This window comes from Vespula pensylvanica, chromosome 12 (genome assembly GCF_014466175.1).
Source record: "Vespula pensylvanica isolate Volc-1 chromosome 12, ASM1446617v1, whole genome shotgun sequence".
Lineage (NCBI taxonomy): Eukaryota > Metazoa > Arthropoda > Insecta > Hymenoptera > Vespidae > Vespula > Vespula pensylvanica.
The window spans coordinates 3,866,507-3,882,072 of record NC_057696.1 but is presented as its reverse complement, the minus strand read 5'-3'; the positions used below and the strand labels follow the sequence as shown (position 1 = coordinate 3,882,072).

The following is a 15,566-nucleotide window of genomic DNA, read 5'->3' as shown; positions in this document are numbered from 1 at the left end:
CTAAAAGATGTAATATAAAATATTATTCGTTTCGATCGCTCGATCGTGTATATACATATATATATATATATATATTACATTTGTCATCTGATTTTTATGATTTTCAATCTCGATCTTAAATTGCGAAGAGAAGAGTCATTCGCCCGCCCTCTCCACCCCAACTCTCTCCTCAAAAAAAGAAATAAAAAATGAAAGATGATCATCGAAATCCGATTGGATCGTATATTTGTTGTAATATCATTATATACATAATGTCGATATTAAATGAAGATAACTTAATAAATGTAACAATCTGGCATATAAACGTTAAGATTTATAAATGAGGAAGAAGGAAAGGCTGCTATCATATCCAACAAGCAAATTCGTCAAAGTCGACAAAATAATGGCCAATTACTTTATCCCTCGGCCAAGTACCGATCCGTTCGCATCCCAAGGGATAATATTGGCTCAGTGCACGAGAAAAAGAGAGAGAGAAAGAGAGTGAGGGGTGAGTAGAGAGAGAGAGAGAGAGAGAGAGAGAGAGTGGGGTGGAGAAGAGAAAGAAAGGGCGTGAGTGTTGGCGAAATATTTAAGATACGCGGTGTTCATCGCAACCAAACGCAAAGGATAATGGACGAAGATGGGCTCGCAGGTTAAACACAGTATTCGAGTTCGTGACTTATGGGATTTGATCGTGTATTGGAGGCAACCATTCTACCTACAAATTTACTCGTTTACTCGCTTCATGGAATGCCCGTAGGGTCTTCTTACGGGAAAGTAAAACGAAAAGGAAGAAAGAAAGAAAGAAAAAAAGAAAGTAACGACAGGAGGACTGCAACTGAGAAAATTTATCAATTTTTGATGACTTCTTTAAAAAAGAAAAACAGATCGTCGACGAGATATATCCTTTTGTTGTTGTATATATTTTTGTACAATTTTTTTTTCAAGTGTCTTGCCGAATAATTTAACGAAAATAATATTTTTTTTTTTTTTTAAATCGCCGAAAATAAATCTTTTTCTCTGAATGATCGAAAATTGCCGTAAACCCGTTGCGTTAAAACTTGTAAGAATTGAAACGTCGAGTTTCATAATAGGATATGATGAATTTCCAAAAACGGGATATTCTTTTAAAGGGAAAAGCAACGATTTCAAGAACTTCCGTGTTAGGGCTAGACATTTCTCTTGTATTTCGCGCTCCCATAAAACATAATGGACGCCAATTTGACACGGGTTCCGTAGAGGAATTACGAGCGTACCGAGTTCGAACTTCCTGTCGTTTGGTAGGGTGCTAAAGGGAGACCATACTAAGAGCAGCGTATGTATGCGAGAGACCACCGGACAGCAGTAGGTATAACGCTTTGCACGCACGTGCAAACCTTCCACGTGCTACTGTAAGATCATCATGATCCTCAACTACTTTCCTTTTATGGTAAATATCAAGAACTATTTGTGGAAGAAGAGTCATTGTAGAAAAACATGAAGGATGATGATAGCTAAAATCTGATTAGATCGTAACTTTTTTTAACTCGCTGTTATTTTTCTTCTTTTGTATTTTTACGAGACGAGTATATATATATATATATATTTTTTTTTTGCGGATTAATGCTAGCATTTAATGATTTCTTTCTTTGTTTTCTTTTCATTTCTTTTTTTTTGTGTGTTAATTAAAAGAAAAGGAAGATCGAAATCGATTAAATTTTTTAACGATCGAGATATATAATCCATTCTATTCGCGAAACGTGTTTTCTGATCGTTCGAACGAGACGTTAGATCTCGCGAGAATATCGACGATTTCCTTACGCGTTTCACTGGCAACATCTAAATCAACGTTTCACGTAAAAAGAAGGTTACCTGGGGAATGGCGCTTCTAGTTCTTTCGTCCGATGATCAATGATCTTGTTGAACGTACGAGCATCTCTTGGAAACTCATTAACATTTAACGGATAATCACCGTTACCACTTGATTAATGACTTATGGACATATGACAGTTGGTTGTCCCTTTGGAGTTAACGAGTAGAAAGACACGTTTCTCTTATCTGGTAGCGTTCACGTTGCATCGAATATTTTCATTTGGTTTATACCATTCATTAGAAGCACAATGAAATACACTTTTATAACATACACGCTTGCACATACACATCGACACGTTCGACAAATAAAATCTTCATTATTTATTTATTTATTTAATTATTTATGTAAGTTCATTTTCTCAATCGTTTACACGCGTATTTACTTCGTCATTATATTGATATATTTCTGTTATTTTTGTTATATATATATATATATATATATATATTTTTGAAGAGTCATTTAATCAATTAAATGAGATCGCACACGTGTGTACTCGCGCGAAACGATTTCGTTTTGGGGAAAGTATCGACGCGGAATTTGTTGCTTCCTCTTTTATTATTGTTATTTCTCTTTTTCTGATTTTTTTTTTTTTTTGTTACTTTATTGCCACCGTTTGCAAAACGAATCGAAGATTAATTCATACGTTTCGTCGAGATGATGTGAGATGATACAGGTGTACCACTACGGCTTATCTCACAGGTGCAGCTCTCTGACTAGACTAAAGGCGGGAGCATGCTCGTTCGCAGCAAGTACTCTAGGAGAGACGAACGAATAAGAGTAAGAAAGATGAGAAGAGAAAGAGAAGAGAGGCTGGATCCTTCGCGTTGCTTCGATTGGTCCATGCTTCCCGCGAAAACGACCCGGCCAATCGTAATAACTGCGCCTCCTAACTCTTGGGTATCGAGAGACGTGTACCTACACGAAGAAGAAGAAGAAGAAGAAGAAGAAGAAGAAGAAGAAGAAGAAGAAGAAGAAGACGAAGAAGAAGAAGAGGAAAGGAAGAAGGGCTGACCACGAGATCGTACTTTCCAAGACCGATCTTTCTCCCTTTTCCACCATTATCCGTTCGTGTCAAAGGTCGACCCGTAATTTATCTGCCAATCCCTTACGCAATAACTCGGAGATATTTTATATAACAATAATATCCTCTATACGATGCAAAAGCAATATCTCTTCTCTTTCTTTATAACATTCGAATTTCGGTCAACAACAGTTAGCAAGATTTTTATTTTTCTAACGAACGATCCTTTTCTTTCTTTCCTTTTTTTTTTTCCCCCTTTAATAAAGTTATAAAATTGAAAATTGCGTGGATCAGATCGGTTGAAATACTTCAGAGAGTGAATAATTAATTGATAAGTAAAATAATAAGTACTTCGAAAAAAAGAGATGGAGAAAGAGAAGGAGAGAGAGAGAGAGAGAAAGAGCATCAGAAGAGAGAATTGCACATCTTGCTCGAATGGTTCGTGAGAGTGGCGATGGGTAAGAAGGGCTGTGGCGGGTAGTGAGGGTGGGAGAGAAAGGGAATAAGGTGGAGGAGGGCCTTGCGACCTCTGACACTCCTGGGAACCACGAAGGCCCCGAGGGCTTCTCCGAGAAAGAAGCTCGGGAATCCGGCGGGCCCACCCGTCCGAAATACTTCAATGATGGTCTGCCCGTTGGTGTAACCGGCAGGCTCTTTCTCTCTCTCTCTCTCTCTCTCTCTCTCTCTCTCTCTCTCTCTCTCTCTCTCTCTCTCTCTCTCTTTCTGTCGATGCAGACTCTGCATCTCATTTTTGCTTACTGCACGATCGATCGCGAATTAAATCGTTCTGTTCGAAGAGTTCGAAGGCACTCCTTCTTTCTCTTGCATGGGTATCCAATCTCGTATTCTCGTATATTAAATAAAACAATTGTTGACGTCAAAATGATAATTACCAATCATTTTAGAAAAAACGCTTACGACTACGTAAGATTCTTCAATCTCAATCTCATCGAGGCGACAGGATCCTCGGCAATGGTTGTCTTACGAGAAGATCTTAAAAGAAGAAGAAAAAAAAATAGAGAAAGAAAAAAGAACAGGATCTATTTCGAACATTATCCTTCGAAATCCTGACTCCGTAAGTACTTACTATTACTACGAGTTTTAATTTTATTCGTGAGTGTAGAAAAGAAAACCAAAAAAAAAGAAAAATGAAAACGAAAAGAAATCGTTCGAGGTCACCAATAGTAAAAAGTCACGAAGGTAGTCGATCCTCGACGAAATGAAATGTCGATTCTCACGTACAGCTAGCACAAAGGAGCATAGCTTATGTGGTTAACATTACAAGTTCGCTCGTCCACTCGTTCGCTCATTCGTTTATTCGTTCGTTCGTTCGTTCGTTCGTTCGTTCGTTCGTTCGTTCGTTCGTTCGTTCGTTCGTTCGTTCGTTCGTTCGTTCGTTCTTTCGTTCGTTCGTTCGTTCGTTCGTTCGTTCGTTCGTTCGTTCGTTCTTTCGTTCGTTCGTTCGTTCGTTCGTTCGTTCGCTCAGCGATATTTTTGTCGGCATGGAGGCAAGGATTTAAGGGGCAAGCAGGCGCAGAAAGCGCGCGAGCGTGTAATGGTGATTGAATGCGGCTAATGGTCGTCCCGTACGGGACTCAGGGCCCTCCAAGATATACGTTATGACTCGGGCATAACATTTACCGGGTGGTAAACAGGCACGCATAAACTTCGAAACCTCTTCAAAGGGTCTTACTCGCGACGATCAGGACTACAAAACTTGCTGAGAGGATCCAGTGATCCAATTCTCTTTTCATCTTTCTTCCTCCTTTTTTTGTTTTCTTATTTCTTCTCTTTTCTTTTCTTTTTCTTCTTCTTCTGTTCTTTTGCTTTGTTTTTCCTTTTCGTTTCGTTATGTTTTATTCTTTTTTTCACTCGCTAAATCCACCCCACCCTCGTGCAATTTTTTTCCTTTTCTTTTTGTTTTCTTTTCTTTTTTTCTCCCTCTCTTTTTGACGCAAACAATATTTCAATTTTATCCGCAATTTTATAGTTATAGGATATTTTAATGAAACCGAAATTGCAAATTACCGGTAAGCACCGATCGTGTTAACGTTATAATCAAAATTCGATGAATACGTTTACGTACGATGAGAGAAAAGAAAAAAGGGAAGAGGGAAAAGAAATTGCAAGATATTCCACGTTGAAAGATTTGAAGAAATTTTATTTAATACGACACCGTATCTATCTGTGTAGTTGGTAAACCATTCATGACGTATCACGAAGACGAGCTTGGCCACGTTAAATTTCAATCTTCATGGTTTTGCTATAAATGTCAGTCAAATAGTCTCTTTTGGACAGGTACGTGATGTCGAAATGCGTGTGGTCCATTCGGTTTATTAAGTCCACCCTCGACTAAAAGAGCCTCAAGGCACTCCGATATTTCGGCACGTGAAACAAGCGTAAAGCGAGTGAGAGAGAGAGAGAGAGAGAGAGAGGGAATGGGGTGGTTGAGAGGAAAAAGAGAGAGAGAAAAATTAATACGCAGTTAATTGATATTCCTCTGATAATTAATATTTGCACATAACCGCGATTTTCTAAACATTTCAATTGATATAAAACGACAAAACTTTTCTCTCCTATTTTTTTTTTTTCTTTGATATTCATTAGCAACGCGTTTCAATTGATAAGAACGAAAAATAAAAAGTAAAGAAAATAAAAAAAAAAAAAAAGGAAAAGAAAAATCGACGAACGTTCGATATATCTATTCTGTCGATGTCTTAATAATCGAACGTTGACGTTTCTCGGCTCAAGGAAACCGGCAAAGACTTAATTGACGATTGGAATCCGAATCCGTTTTCCTATCCCGCTGAGTTTCCTAAGCCAAGAGCAACCAGGGTAATCGCATAGATCATTAATTTAATGAAACTTGTCTAAGAACTCGCATTCCATGGGAAAAGTATGATCTTAGATGATTTTCTTTCGGTGCTAAAAAATTACACGTTCTTTATTATTTCTCTAGTTGAGGACCTTAGGGACGACATCGACGTACCCCCATGATAGATATTTATAGATACCTTAGAGGCATATACCGAGTTTTATCTACGATGTGTTTCTAAGATTTACCTTGGCCGCACATTACGGTATGTATTGGCTATTAAAGACACTGTATTTTATAGAAAAACCAAAGAATGCAGTTAGTCGTCACTGTGTACAGAAGAAAAAAAGAAAATCAAGGAAAAAGGAAAAAAAAGAACGACCACTTTCATTCGACGTGTATGTATGTATATATGTATGTATTTCTCGATCAATGCTTTTTATAAAAAGAAAAGAAAAAAAAAGAGAGAGAGAGAGAGAAAATAAAAAGGGAAAAAAAAAGAACAACCGATCGATCCTCGTTATCGAAGGTACGAACGAAGTTAAAACTAACGATTGTTTATACGAATGCAAGCGCATTTTCAAACGGTCGCGATGGAAAAGGAATTTCTTCGAATCGTTTCGATTTCTTCGTCCGATCGCGAATTGCAACGACTCATAGAATTTCAACGATCGCGAGAAACGTGATTTAGAAAAAGAAGAGATAAGATAAGATTAAAGAAAAAGGATTGCGATCATCAAATCCAAAGAAACGAATTCCTGACCGTAGAATATTCTATTCGATAGATAGACACACACGCGCATACACAAACAGAAACACAGAAGCGTTTCTCGGTAAAACGTCAAGTTTTAATAACAAATCGTGTTAGTTGATTTTCGAAAGAGACGAAAGGGTAGAAGCCCTTTAGCAGTCATACTTTCATCCTCTTAATTTACCACTTAACGATCATACGAATCGAAGTTTCATTCGTTAATTTTCCCATACGTATGAGCGTAATTTGTACGAACGTACGTACAATAAATACAGATACATAGATAGATACGATATGTATTTACGTACGTGCGTACATACATTTACGTAAGTAAGTATGTATGCAGGTATATATGTATATAGGAACGAACTCGAACCACTGCTCTCTCTCTCTCTCTCTCTCTCTCTCTCTCTCTCTCTCTCTCTCCAATGTACGCCATATTAATTACAATGATTTCCTGCCACTTATGCCCGAGCGAGATTTAAATTATAGATATCTACTATACGCCGGCGTGGTCGAAGGGGAATGGAGTGGGGCCCTTGACTCGCTTCGAGATTACAGGGTGCCCTCGAGTATTTCAGGAATCAAACTCGCGTCATAACTCTCGGGTCATGGGTCAATCTATCCCTCCACCCCTCGACCCACTACTTTGATACGATCTTCGAAAATCTTACGATAAATCGATACTCTCGAAAAGGGATATGCATCTCGAAGAGATCCGATGGCTATTGTTCAATATTTATAGGGGATGATATCGTCTTAATCTATTCGATGGATACATAGATAGATAAATAAATGGAGAGAGAGATTTTCTTAATTATCTCTAAAATTACGCGATATTTTATTAAACGTTTACATTAACACGTACGTACCTATACTATGCAATCGCCCAAGCATCATAAATTATTTCATTAAAAACTCCACGAGATATTATCGTTCGAAAATTGATATATGTACTTACAAATTCCAATTGCAATTGCATAGAAACGATACCGCATTTATTAGAATCACGATATTATAATATTTATTACGGGTGAATAAATTTCAATGTGGCATTTAGTTGTGTTCATAAATTGTTTCGTATAAGTATAAACTGGCTCTGTAATGTATTTCATGCTAATGGGCAAGTATTCACGCGTCGAATTTTGACAGGCCAGAAAAGGGCCCAATGCTCATGGACGATGAGTCTGCGATCGTAACAAAATCTTACGATGCATTGTACGATCTCGACAATTTGATCGAACCTGCTACGTGGGATTAAATCGATTTAACGAGCATTATCGTTGCTCGGTCATCGATGAGATTTTTTTCTTTTTTCTTTTTTTTTTTTTTCTTTCTTTTTTAATATCATTATCATTATTATTGTTGTTGTTGTTATTATTATTATTATTATTATTATTATTTTTATTTTTATTATTATTTGTACGATGACCCTATCTACCCATGACCACGACGAGATATTCAATTTTCCAGTCAACTAAACACCAACGTGTCTGCCTATTGCCGAGCATTACCACTCGCTACGTAATAACATTGAGAAACTCGGTAAATACGTTAAGTGAATAATGAAAACGTTTAACTAATTCGCAAAAAATATATACTCCCATAAAAAACGATTTAATTAATGCGTGTATGACCGAGTAAAAAAGAAAAAAGAAATGTAGAAAATTCCCGTAAAATTTCAAACATAAATTGCAAATCGAAAAACGAATCGTCGATCGAACAATAATTTATAGTTTTGTTTTCGTCTAAAACTCGAACGATGTACATATGTAGATACACCAAATAGATTACTATTTTTATTATTAATTATTTCTTCATTTAAACGTACAATGTTTATCGTTTGGGTAATATGTAAAACGTTTTAATGCGCATTTGTTTAACAAGCTCGTAGGAACGAACTGTTCTTCTAATAATGGCCCGACGAAAAGTTGTAAATCATATTTTCGACATAAAAGAGCGGCGATCGTTGTTGAACGGCCGTAACTCGAGTGGATTGCGTGCGAAAGCCGTCTCGACGAAGGGTCAAACGAAAATATGCTTTCGCCGATGGGAAAGCCAATAGTTCCCATCGTGAAGAAACTCTTAGAGAACTTTCGGATTTAACACGTTTCGATTACGTAAAAGTATTCTTTGACCATTCCGTTTTCACTTTTCTGATCGTCAAAAATACTAGCTAAGTACTTACTTACTTACTTACTTCCTTACTTACTTACTTACTTACTTACTTACTTACTTTCCCTTTTGCGTTTGATTTAAAGCGAAGTTTAATGGAAGATAAATTTGCGATGAAACGAAAGAAGTTTTTCTCTCTTTCTTTTTTTCTTTTTTTTTTTTTTTGGAAAATTAATTTTTACAAAAATTGTCTTGTCGCGGAAAATTTGATTGGACTTTTGTAAAAAAAAAAATAATAATAATAATAATAATAATAATAAGAAAAAATATCCGATTGGTCAAGCTGAATTCTCTTTTTCTTTCTTTCTCTTTTGGGTGGGTGGGAGGAGAGGGGGAGTGATGGGGAGGGGGTGGGCGAAGGAAGAAAATGCGAAAGAAATTTTAATATTTCCTTTTTCTCCCGTTTCGTGAGGCCGTATGCCTCGAGAGTCTGCTTTACGAGAGACATAAATCACGAGTGTTGCTCGTGAGTGTGAGTGGGCGGAACCATGCGGTACCTCAACCGTACACCATAAATTTGATACATGTTCATTGTGGTGGCTGGCTCGGTGAATAGTCGGTATACTTCTCGCGCGATCGGTGGCCCACAAAACTTTTCGCTGACCAATAAAATATCGCGTTTTGCTTGCCGTTCGACTTATGAACCGTTCGTCGAATAATCGCCTGAATTTTTATCAAAGATGGTCATATGCTCTAATAAAGTAAAGAGAAAGAAAGAGAGAGAAGATTATATATACGTATGTATGTATGTATGTATGTATGTACGTATGTATAAAGCTTTTTAAAGATTAATTGATAAGTGAAATAAAAAAAAGAAGGTAATTAAAAAGTATTTTGTAGTTGGCCCAAAAGAAGATGAACATCCTTCGACGAGATTGCTGGCATACGAAAAATCTCTGTTCCGTATTTTTTAAAAGAACCACTTCTTGGATCAGCATCGTGTACGAAAAGTAATTGCGAGATTCGAGATACCACCGTTGGTTGTGGTTGGCCACACAATTTCGTTCTACACCTGGTTTCGTTACTGACAACCTTGCACGGACGTTACAATGCGTTTATAATCAGTCCGAGCTGAAATTTCAAATTTGAAAATATACAAAATTGGCTCGATCGAATTTATCGATGCAGTGGTGCAATATCGACGCGTTAAAAAAAAAAAAAAAAAGAAAGAAAGAAAGAAAGAAAAATAAAAGAGAAAAGAAGAGAAAAGCAATTGTGAGAAATGATTTATTGCTATTATTGCGATTTATTAAGAGACTCCAACCGCATATCATTGATTTCTATACCATGCTATTTCAAAGAACGATTTCATACATTACATAGGTACATCCTGTGTAATGTATACGATCACCGCAAGATCTCGTCCCAAAGTGGTCTAACGATTCGACTTAATGATTCGATTTCGATCGAAAGATGATCAGAGAGTTGATTGAGTCAGAAAGAACATCGTTCCCCTCACGTGCGGGCAATCGCTACTTTATTAGAAACGATTCGATATCGGGTAGATGATAATCCGTGTAACAGCTCGAAGAAGCAAGGAATAAAGAGCAACAATAACAACAACAACAACAACAACAACAACAACACAAGTAGAAGAAGAAGAAGATAGCAAGTAAAAGGATCGTGATTTGTATGCGAGTTTCCGCATATAAACGAGCGGACATGAGAAATTGTTTCATCGTTCATTGTTTATGTAGCCAATTATTGTGCCATTCGTTCGCCGAGGGTGGCGTATCACTTACAACAAATCAATTTGAAGCACACACCTTATCCTACGGCCATTCCCATCTCCTTAAACATCGTGTCCCGCTGAGCGGACAATGTTTTGTCTCGCCCAGCTTAAAGGCGACCCGTTGAGTCTCTGAACGGTACGCCAGCGTATTTATACCTTATTTTCCTACCTTCGAGATATTCGAACCCCCTTAAGAAGTTCGTGACCCTACCGGAGCTCTTCTTTGTTCGTGCCACGCGACAACCCGATAAACTCGAGTTCGCAACTCAGACACGAGAGAAAGAGAGAGAGAGAAAGAGAGAGAGAGAGAAAGAGAGTTTCTTACAAATGCCGAGATACACCGAGGAAAAATTGCAATTTTATTTATTTATTTATTTTTCTTTTACTACAACGACATATAAAAAAAAAAAAAGAAACCAAAGATTTTAATTTTTTAACACGTTTTAGCTAATCTCTTTTACAATCGGAATCACGATTGATTTCTTGATTCATTGTTTAAGCCTATACGGACAAAGTGAAATTGATACGAGTAAAAGAAATTTATTTGGTTTAGAATGAATTGCAATTCGAAATGATACTCTTGTTCTTTTCTTTTTAATGAAATTTAAATGAAATCGCAGGGGAAGCCTCGAGTTGATCGATCGAGACCCTTGATTTATTACGACACGCGAGCCCGATAATCCTTGAAAATGATACGAAGGTATAACAAATCGTTTATAAATAAGAGATCTTGATTTTTCTAATCGATTCGAAAATATCTTGTAGATAGGTAAATTTTTCTTTACGCCTACACCTATCACCGTGTCTCCCTCTTATAGTTTGTCCCGTTAAAGCCCGTATTTAAAGTGGCGTCTCCCTCTCACGGAGATAAGACTTAATGGACTTAATGATCGTGCGTGTGCAGAACACGTCGTGACTTAACTTCTTTACGAGGACTTCGTCGTCCCACCAAGATTTTCGTTTTTCCATTCACCACGCTGCGGTTTTACCTATCGTAAACTTTAACATCGATTTAAATGTTAACTACGTGACGCGTTAATTTCAAAAGGCGTTTCCTAACAACTTACCAACGAATCATGTCTATCATTTTAATGCGATTAGAAAATGAAAAAGGAAAGAAAGAAAGTGGATTGTCTTTTATTTTCTTTTCTTGTTCCTTTTTTTTTTTTGTTTTTTTTTTTGTTTCAAGTATTCTCGTTAATAATAATAATAATAATAATAATAATAATAATGTTATTATTGTTATTATAATTTCTTTTGTTTATTCAGAATTATTAATAATCATATCGTTTTTACTATGCAATTTGCAATAGAACGATTATACTTTTACGTTATATTAATATCAAATCGAAAACATACCTCGCTCGCCCGTAAAATTCGCCGATGTGGGAATCGTGCTGTGAGCTTTGGCAAATCGATCACGAAGTCCTATCACTTAGAAACAAACGATGCTGTTCTTCGTCGTATACTCGACCGTAGGGTTCGTACAACTAATTAGCATGCTAATTAACCGGCACCGAAGATTTTAAAGACTCGTGGAGAAGGAAACATCTACAGGGTGATATTCTTTCTCCGTCTCCTTTAAACTAACTTTCTCTTCGTCGTCATAATCTCGAGTTAATGATAATCCTGTAGCAAAATAAAAATGCTTTTTAACTATTATCGAACGTCGAATATTATTTTCGAGAAAGAAAGAGAGAAAGAAAGAGAGAGAGAGAGAGAGAGAGAGAGAGAGAGAGAAAGATAAAATGAAAATTGACGATCGATGAAGGGAAAAAAATCCAAAAAAAAAAAAAAAAGAAAAAAAATCGGTACTTCGAACCGAATTACCAAAGAAACTAAACTATTATAAAGTCGATTAATTAATTTTTTTTTTTCTTTTTTTAGAATTACAGCAACGACGGGGGGAGGACGATGATGAGAGCACATTCGATTGTCCTTCCTTGGCCATAAACGTTCACGGTGCTACTTCCACTTTCATAATGTCACGGCAAGAACGTTAGTTCGAAAACAACGTAATAATTTCCAACTGTTAAAGTTTCTCTCCCCCTCCCTCTCCTACTCACCTCCACCTCTTGCTTCTCTACCGACGAAGCTATTAATTGGTACATTAATTCTGGATTTCAGAATGCCGGAATGTCTCCGTGGAATTAAGTGTTAAACGTTTGCAACTTTCTAACGCTAATGGCCGAACCACAGGACGACATTACTTTTTCATTCGGGTAAATGACTTAATTAACAGAACGGATAATTATTTGTCGGGGACGCCGATAGACGTTTCTTACTTTTTCTTTACCCTTTGGCGAGGATAACGAGAATGATTACCGTTATTAGGGATTAGATTTATTGCAGAAGAGAAAGCTAGAATTATGTGACTCACAGGCAGAATTCATTTGAAACTATTCCGATCTTTCGAAACGAAAGAAGTTTATCGGTGTAATAAGAACTGGAAAAATTATTGTTATTAAATTAATATTTCGTATCTGATCAAAGAAAAGAGAGAGAGAGAGAGAGAGAGAGAGAGAGAGAAGAAGTGATATAATTTGCATATACACCAGTAGACGTACGAGTCGGTCTTTTTTACGAAGATTTTTTTTTTCTTTTTTTTTTTTTTTTTTTTTTTTTATATATGACAGAAAATATTACACGATAGGTCTCGTTATGTTAATTCATAATTCGTGAATAACAATTTAGAATTTAGCTTTCTCGAATCGTCGATGCCAATTTCAGTGTCGAAAATCTTTCTTCCTTTCTTTTGCTCAGTGGAAAAAAGGAAACAAAAAGGATTTAATTCGAGAGTTTAAAAGCATCGACGACTTTCCCGTTCCCACGCCTTCTTGGTTGGTACCATCATGACCTCGGCACGCGAACCCTAAGATTCTCGAAAAGTTTGAGAACAGTCGGCTTCAACAACGGTCCATGTTAATCACCAGTTTTTCGATCGACTTTTTTTTTTTTTTTTTTTTTTGTATCGACGAAATGTAATTGAACTCGATATCTCTTATTTAACTCGCTTTTATCGATCGGAAATCCATGTATAAGAAATTAAATAATCGTTTCTTATCTTTTATCGACCTACGTCTTCAACGACTCGAATGGAATCTCAATTTTATATCAATTCATTAACAACTCGATCGTAAATCGTTTGATTGAAAAAAAAAAAAAAAGAAAAAAAAAATAAATAAATAAATAAAAAAAATTATTTGACGAAAAGTGCAACGATCGCGACTTAAGATTTACTAAAGTAAATTTCGAAATCGTCTTTTAAAAAGAAAATTATTAGTTCAATGGGGCCAATGAAAAAGTATATCGTAACACAGTTGGTAATAATTAACGAAATACTATTTGGAAATTTGAGAACAATATCTAACATTTTGCCAAATCAGTAAGTCTATTAAGAACTTAGGAGGAGCGTCAAGTAGACTCAAAGAAGATGGCTTATGGAAATTCTTCGTATTAATAACCACCATCTCTAGTCCTTCTGCCTAAGACAAGCCGCAAAGTCAAGATCACAGAGGTTAAGGCGTGTTCAACAAGCTGCTCATGGCTACCACTTAAAGGGCCGCCCCCAGTCGTATGCATACGGAAGTGCAATATAACTTATTCTTCGTACATACATACGTACTAAAGTGAATACACAGCTAAAGTTGCAGTTCCTCTTTGAGATTGTTAACTTTTCAATATTCTAGCCGACATTGACGATATAGATTAGTCGCGATTAAGCTAACTAATCGTAGTTATCTTCCAATTGAAAATTTTGTTATCCTTCAAAATTATTTTATCCACCAAACGTGTAATCTAATTTTTGTACCGACGTAAAAGTTGGAATGGTTTTATATCGTTGTTACGAATAACATGCAAAGAAGATAAAGGTACCGTCTATAAATCATCATCTTTCAGTTCTTCCTTTAACCATAGCGCTCTTAACGTTAAAAGATACAATGCACGATCTGTAAGATGTATTCACGAGGTCAGGAATGATATATCGCCGTGAGAGTCCTACCATTGTTTGCGAGTAAGTTCATAACCATGAAGACCGTGCCACCGCTTCGACTAACAGCTTCCTCGCTATCAATAATATGATCACTTTTGTGATTATAATTAACAGATATTATACATACGGAATTTCTAATGACAATGATTACGTAGACTTACCGTTCGGAGTTTGTCTGCAAAGCCTGGCGAACATCCTTTCGATTCGTCGAGGAACGTTCACCTGTAAACAAAAAATTAAAAAGAAAAGAAAGAAAGAAAGAAGAAAAGAAATCAAAAGAAAGAAAGAGAGAGAGAGAGAGAGAGAGAGAGAGAGAACGAAAAAAAAAAGAAAAAAAATAATAATTCATGCAAAAAAACGCGTGATATAATTTTTCTTTTTCTTCTTCTTTTTTTTTTCTTATCCTTCTTCTCATCCTCGTATAATTGAAAATAAGATAAAGTTATGAGATAGTACGAGTACGAATGTAATAGAGAAAAAGAAGACGTAGATGATAATCGATCAAAACGCGTTTTGTCGGCTATAATTATAACTGAACGTGTGTGTACGTTAATTAGTAACACTAATTACGTTGAACAACGCCAGTGAATACATACTATCGCAATGCAATTCAGTCTGGCCATGTGACCATTTGGTTTATCCTATTTGTCCCTGCATAAATAGAAAGATTTAAGAATCGATAAGAAAGGGGTACCATATGCAAATCCTTAGTTCAAAGTTTATAGCATCTAATTAACCATATTAACGGTTTCGAACTTAATAAAACCGGTTCTCGTATTTTAATTGACTTCATTTAAAGACTCCATAAATTCATCAGATTTCGTGGCTACTTAGTTGGTATACACGAATGAATCTCTTCATTCTCTCTCTATCTCTCTCTCTCTCTCTCTCTCTCTCTCTCTCTCTCTCTCTCTCTGTATTTTTTTCCCCTGCAATCTTTCTTAATCAGTGCTAATTACGATATATCTTTCACGTATCGTGCGAAAGTAACCGAAGCGTGACAGGAATATCGATATATTGATTTCTCACGATTAAACCAACGAAATACAAATACCTATATACGCCACACGTCTATAAATATATAAATTAAAAAAAAAAAAAAAGAAGAAGAAGAAGAAGAAGAAGGAAGAAAAAAGATAGACCAAGAAGAAAATAATTTATCCTAGGAAGATTAAAGAATGTAATTGCTTATCAAGTGGAGCCTCGATAAAAGTTTCGTGAAAACTCGATAAAGTTACGCTTTTGCG

General features: G+C 36.3%; 1 protein-coding gene across 8 annotated transcripts in view; it reads right to left on the bottom strand.

Annotated features, from left to right (window-relative positions):
- The window catches only part of LOC122633283 (heat shock protein DDB_G0288861), a 42,129-nt gene that overhangs the window by 10,755 nt on the left and 15,808 nt on the right, over positions 1–15,566 (bottom strand). For 6 of the 8 annotated variants that reach the window (XM_043821012.1, XM_043821010.1, XM_043821013.1 and 3 more), the window contains exon 2: positions 14,481–14,541. In XM_043821012.1, the coding sequence (XP_043676947.1) occupies positions 14,481–14,514 (34 nt within the window). In that variant the 5' untranslated portion in view covers positions 14,515–14,541. Of the gene's footprint in view, positions 1–1,830; positions 2,200–14,328; positions 14,394–14,480; positions 14,542–15,566 lie in introns of those variants that run through there. The other 2 variants (XM_043821009.1, XM_043821017.1) reach the window with 2 other exon arrangements.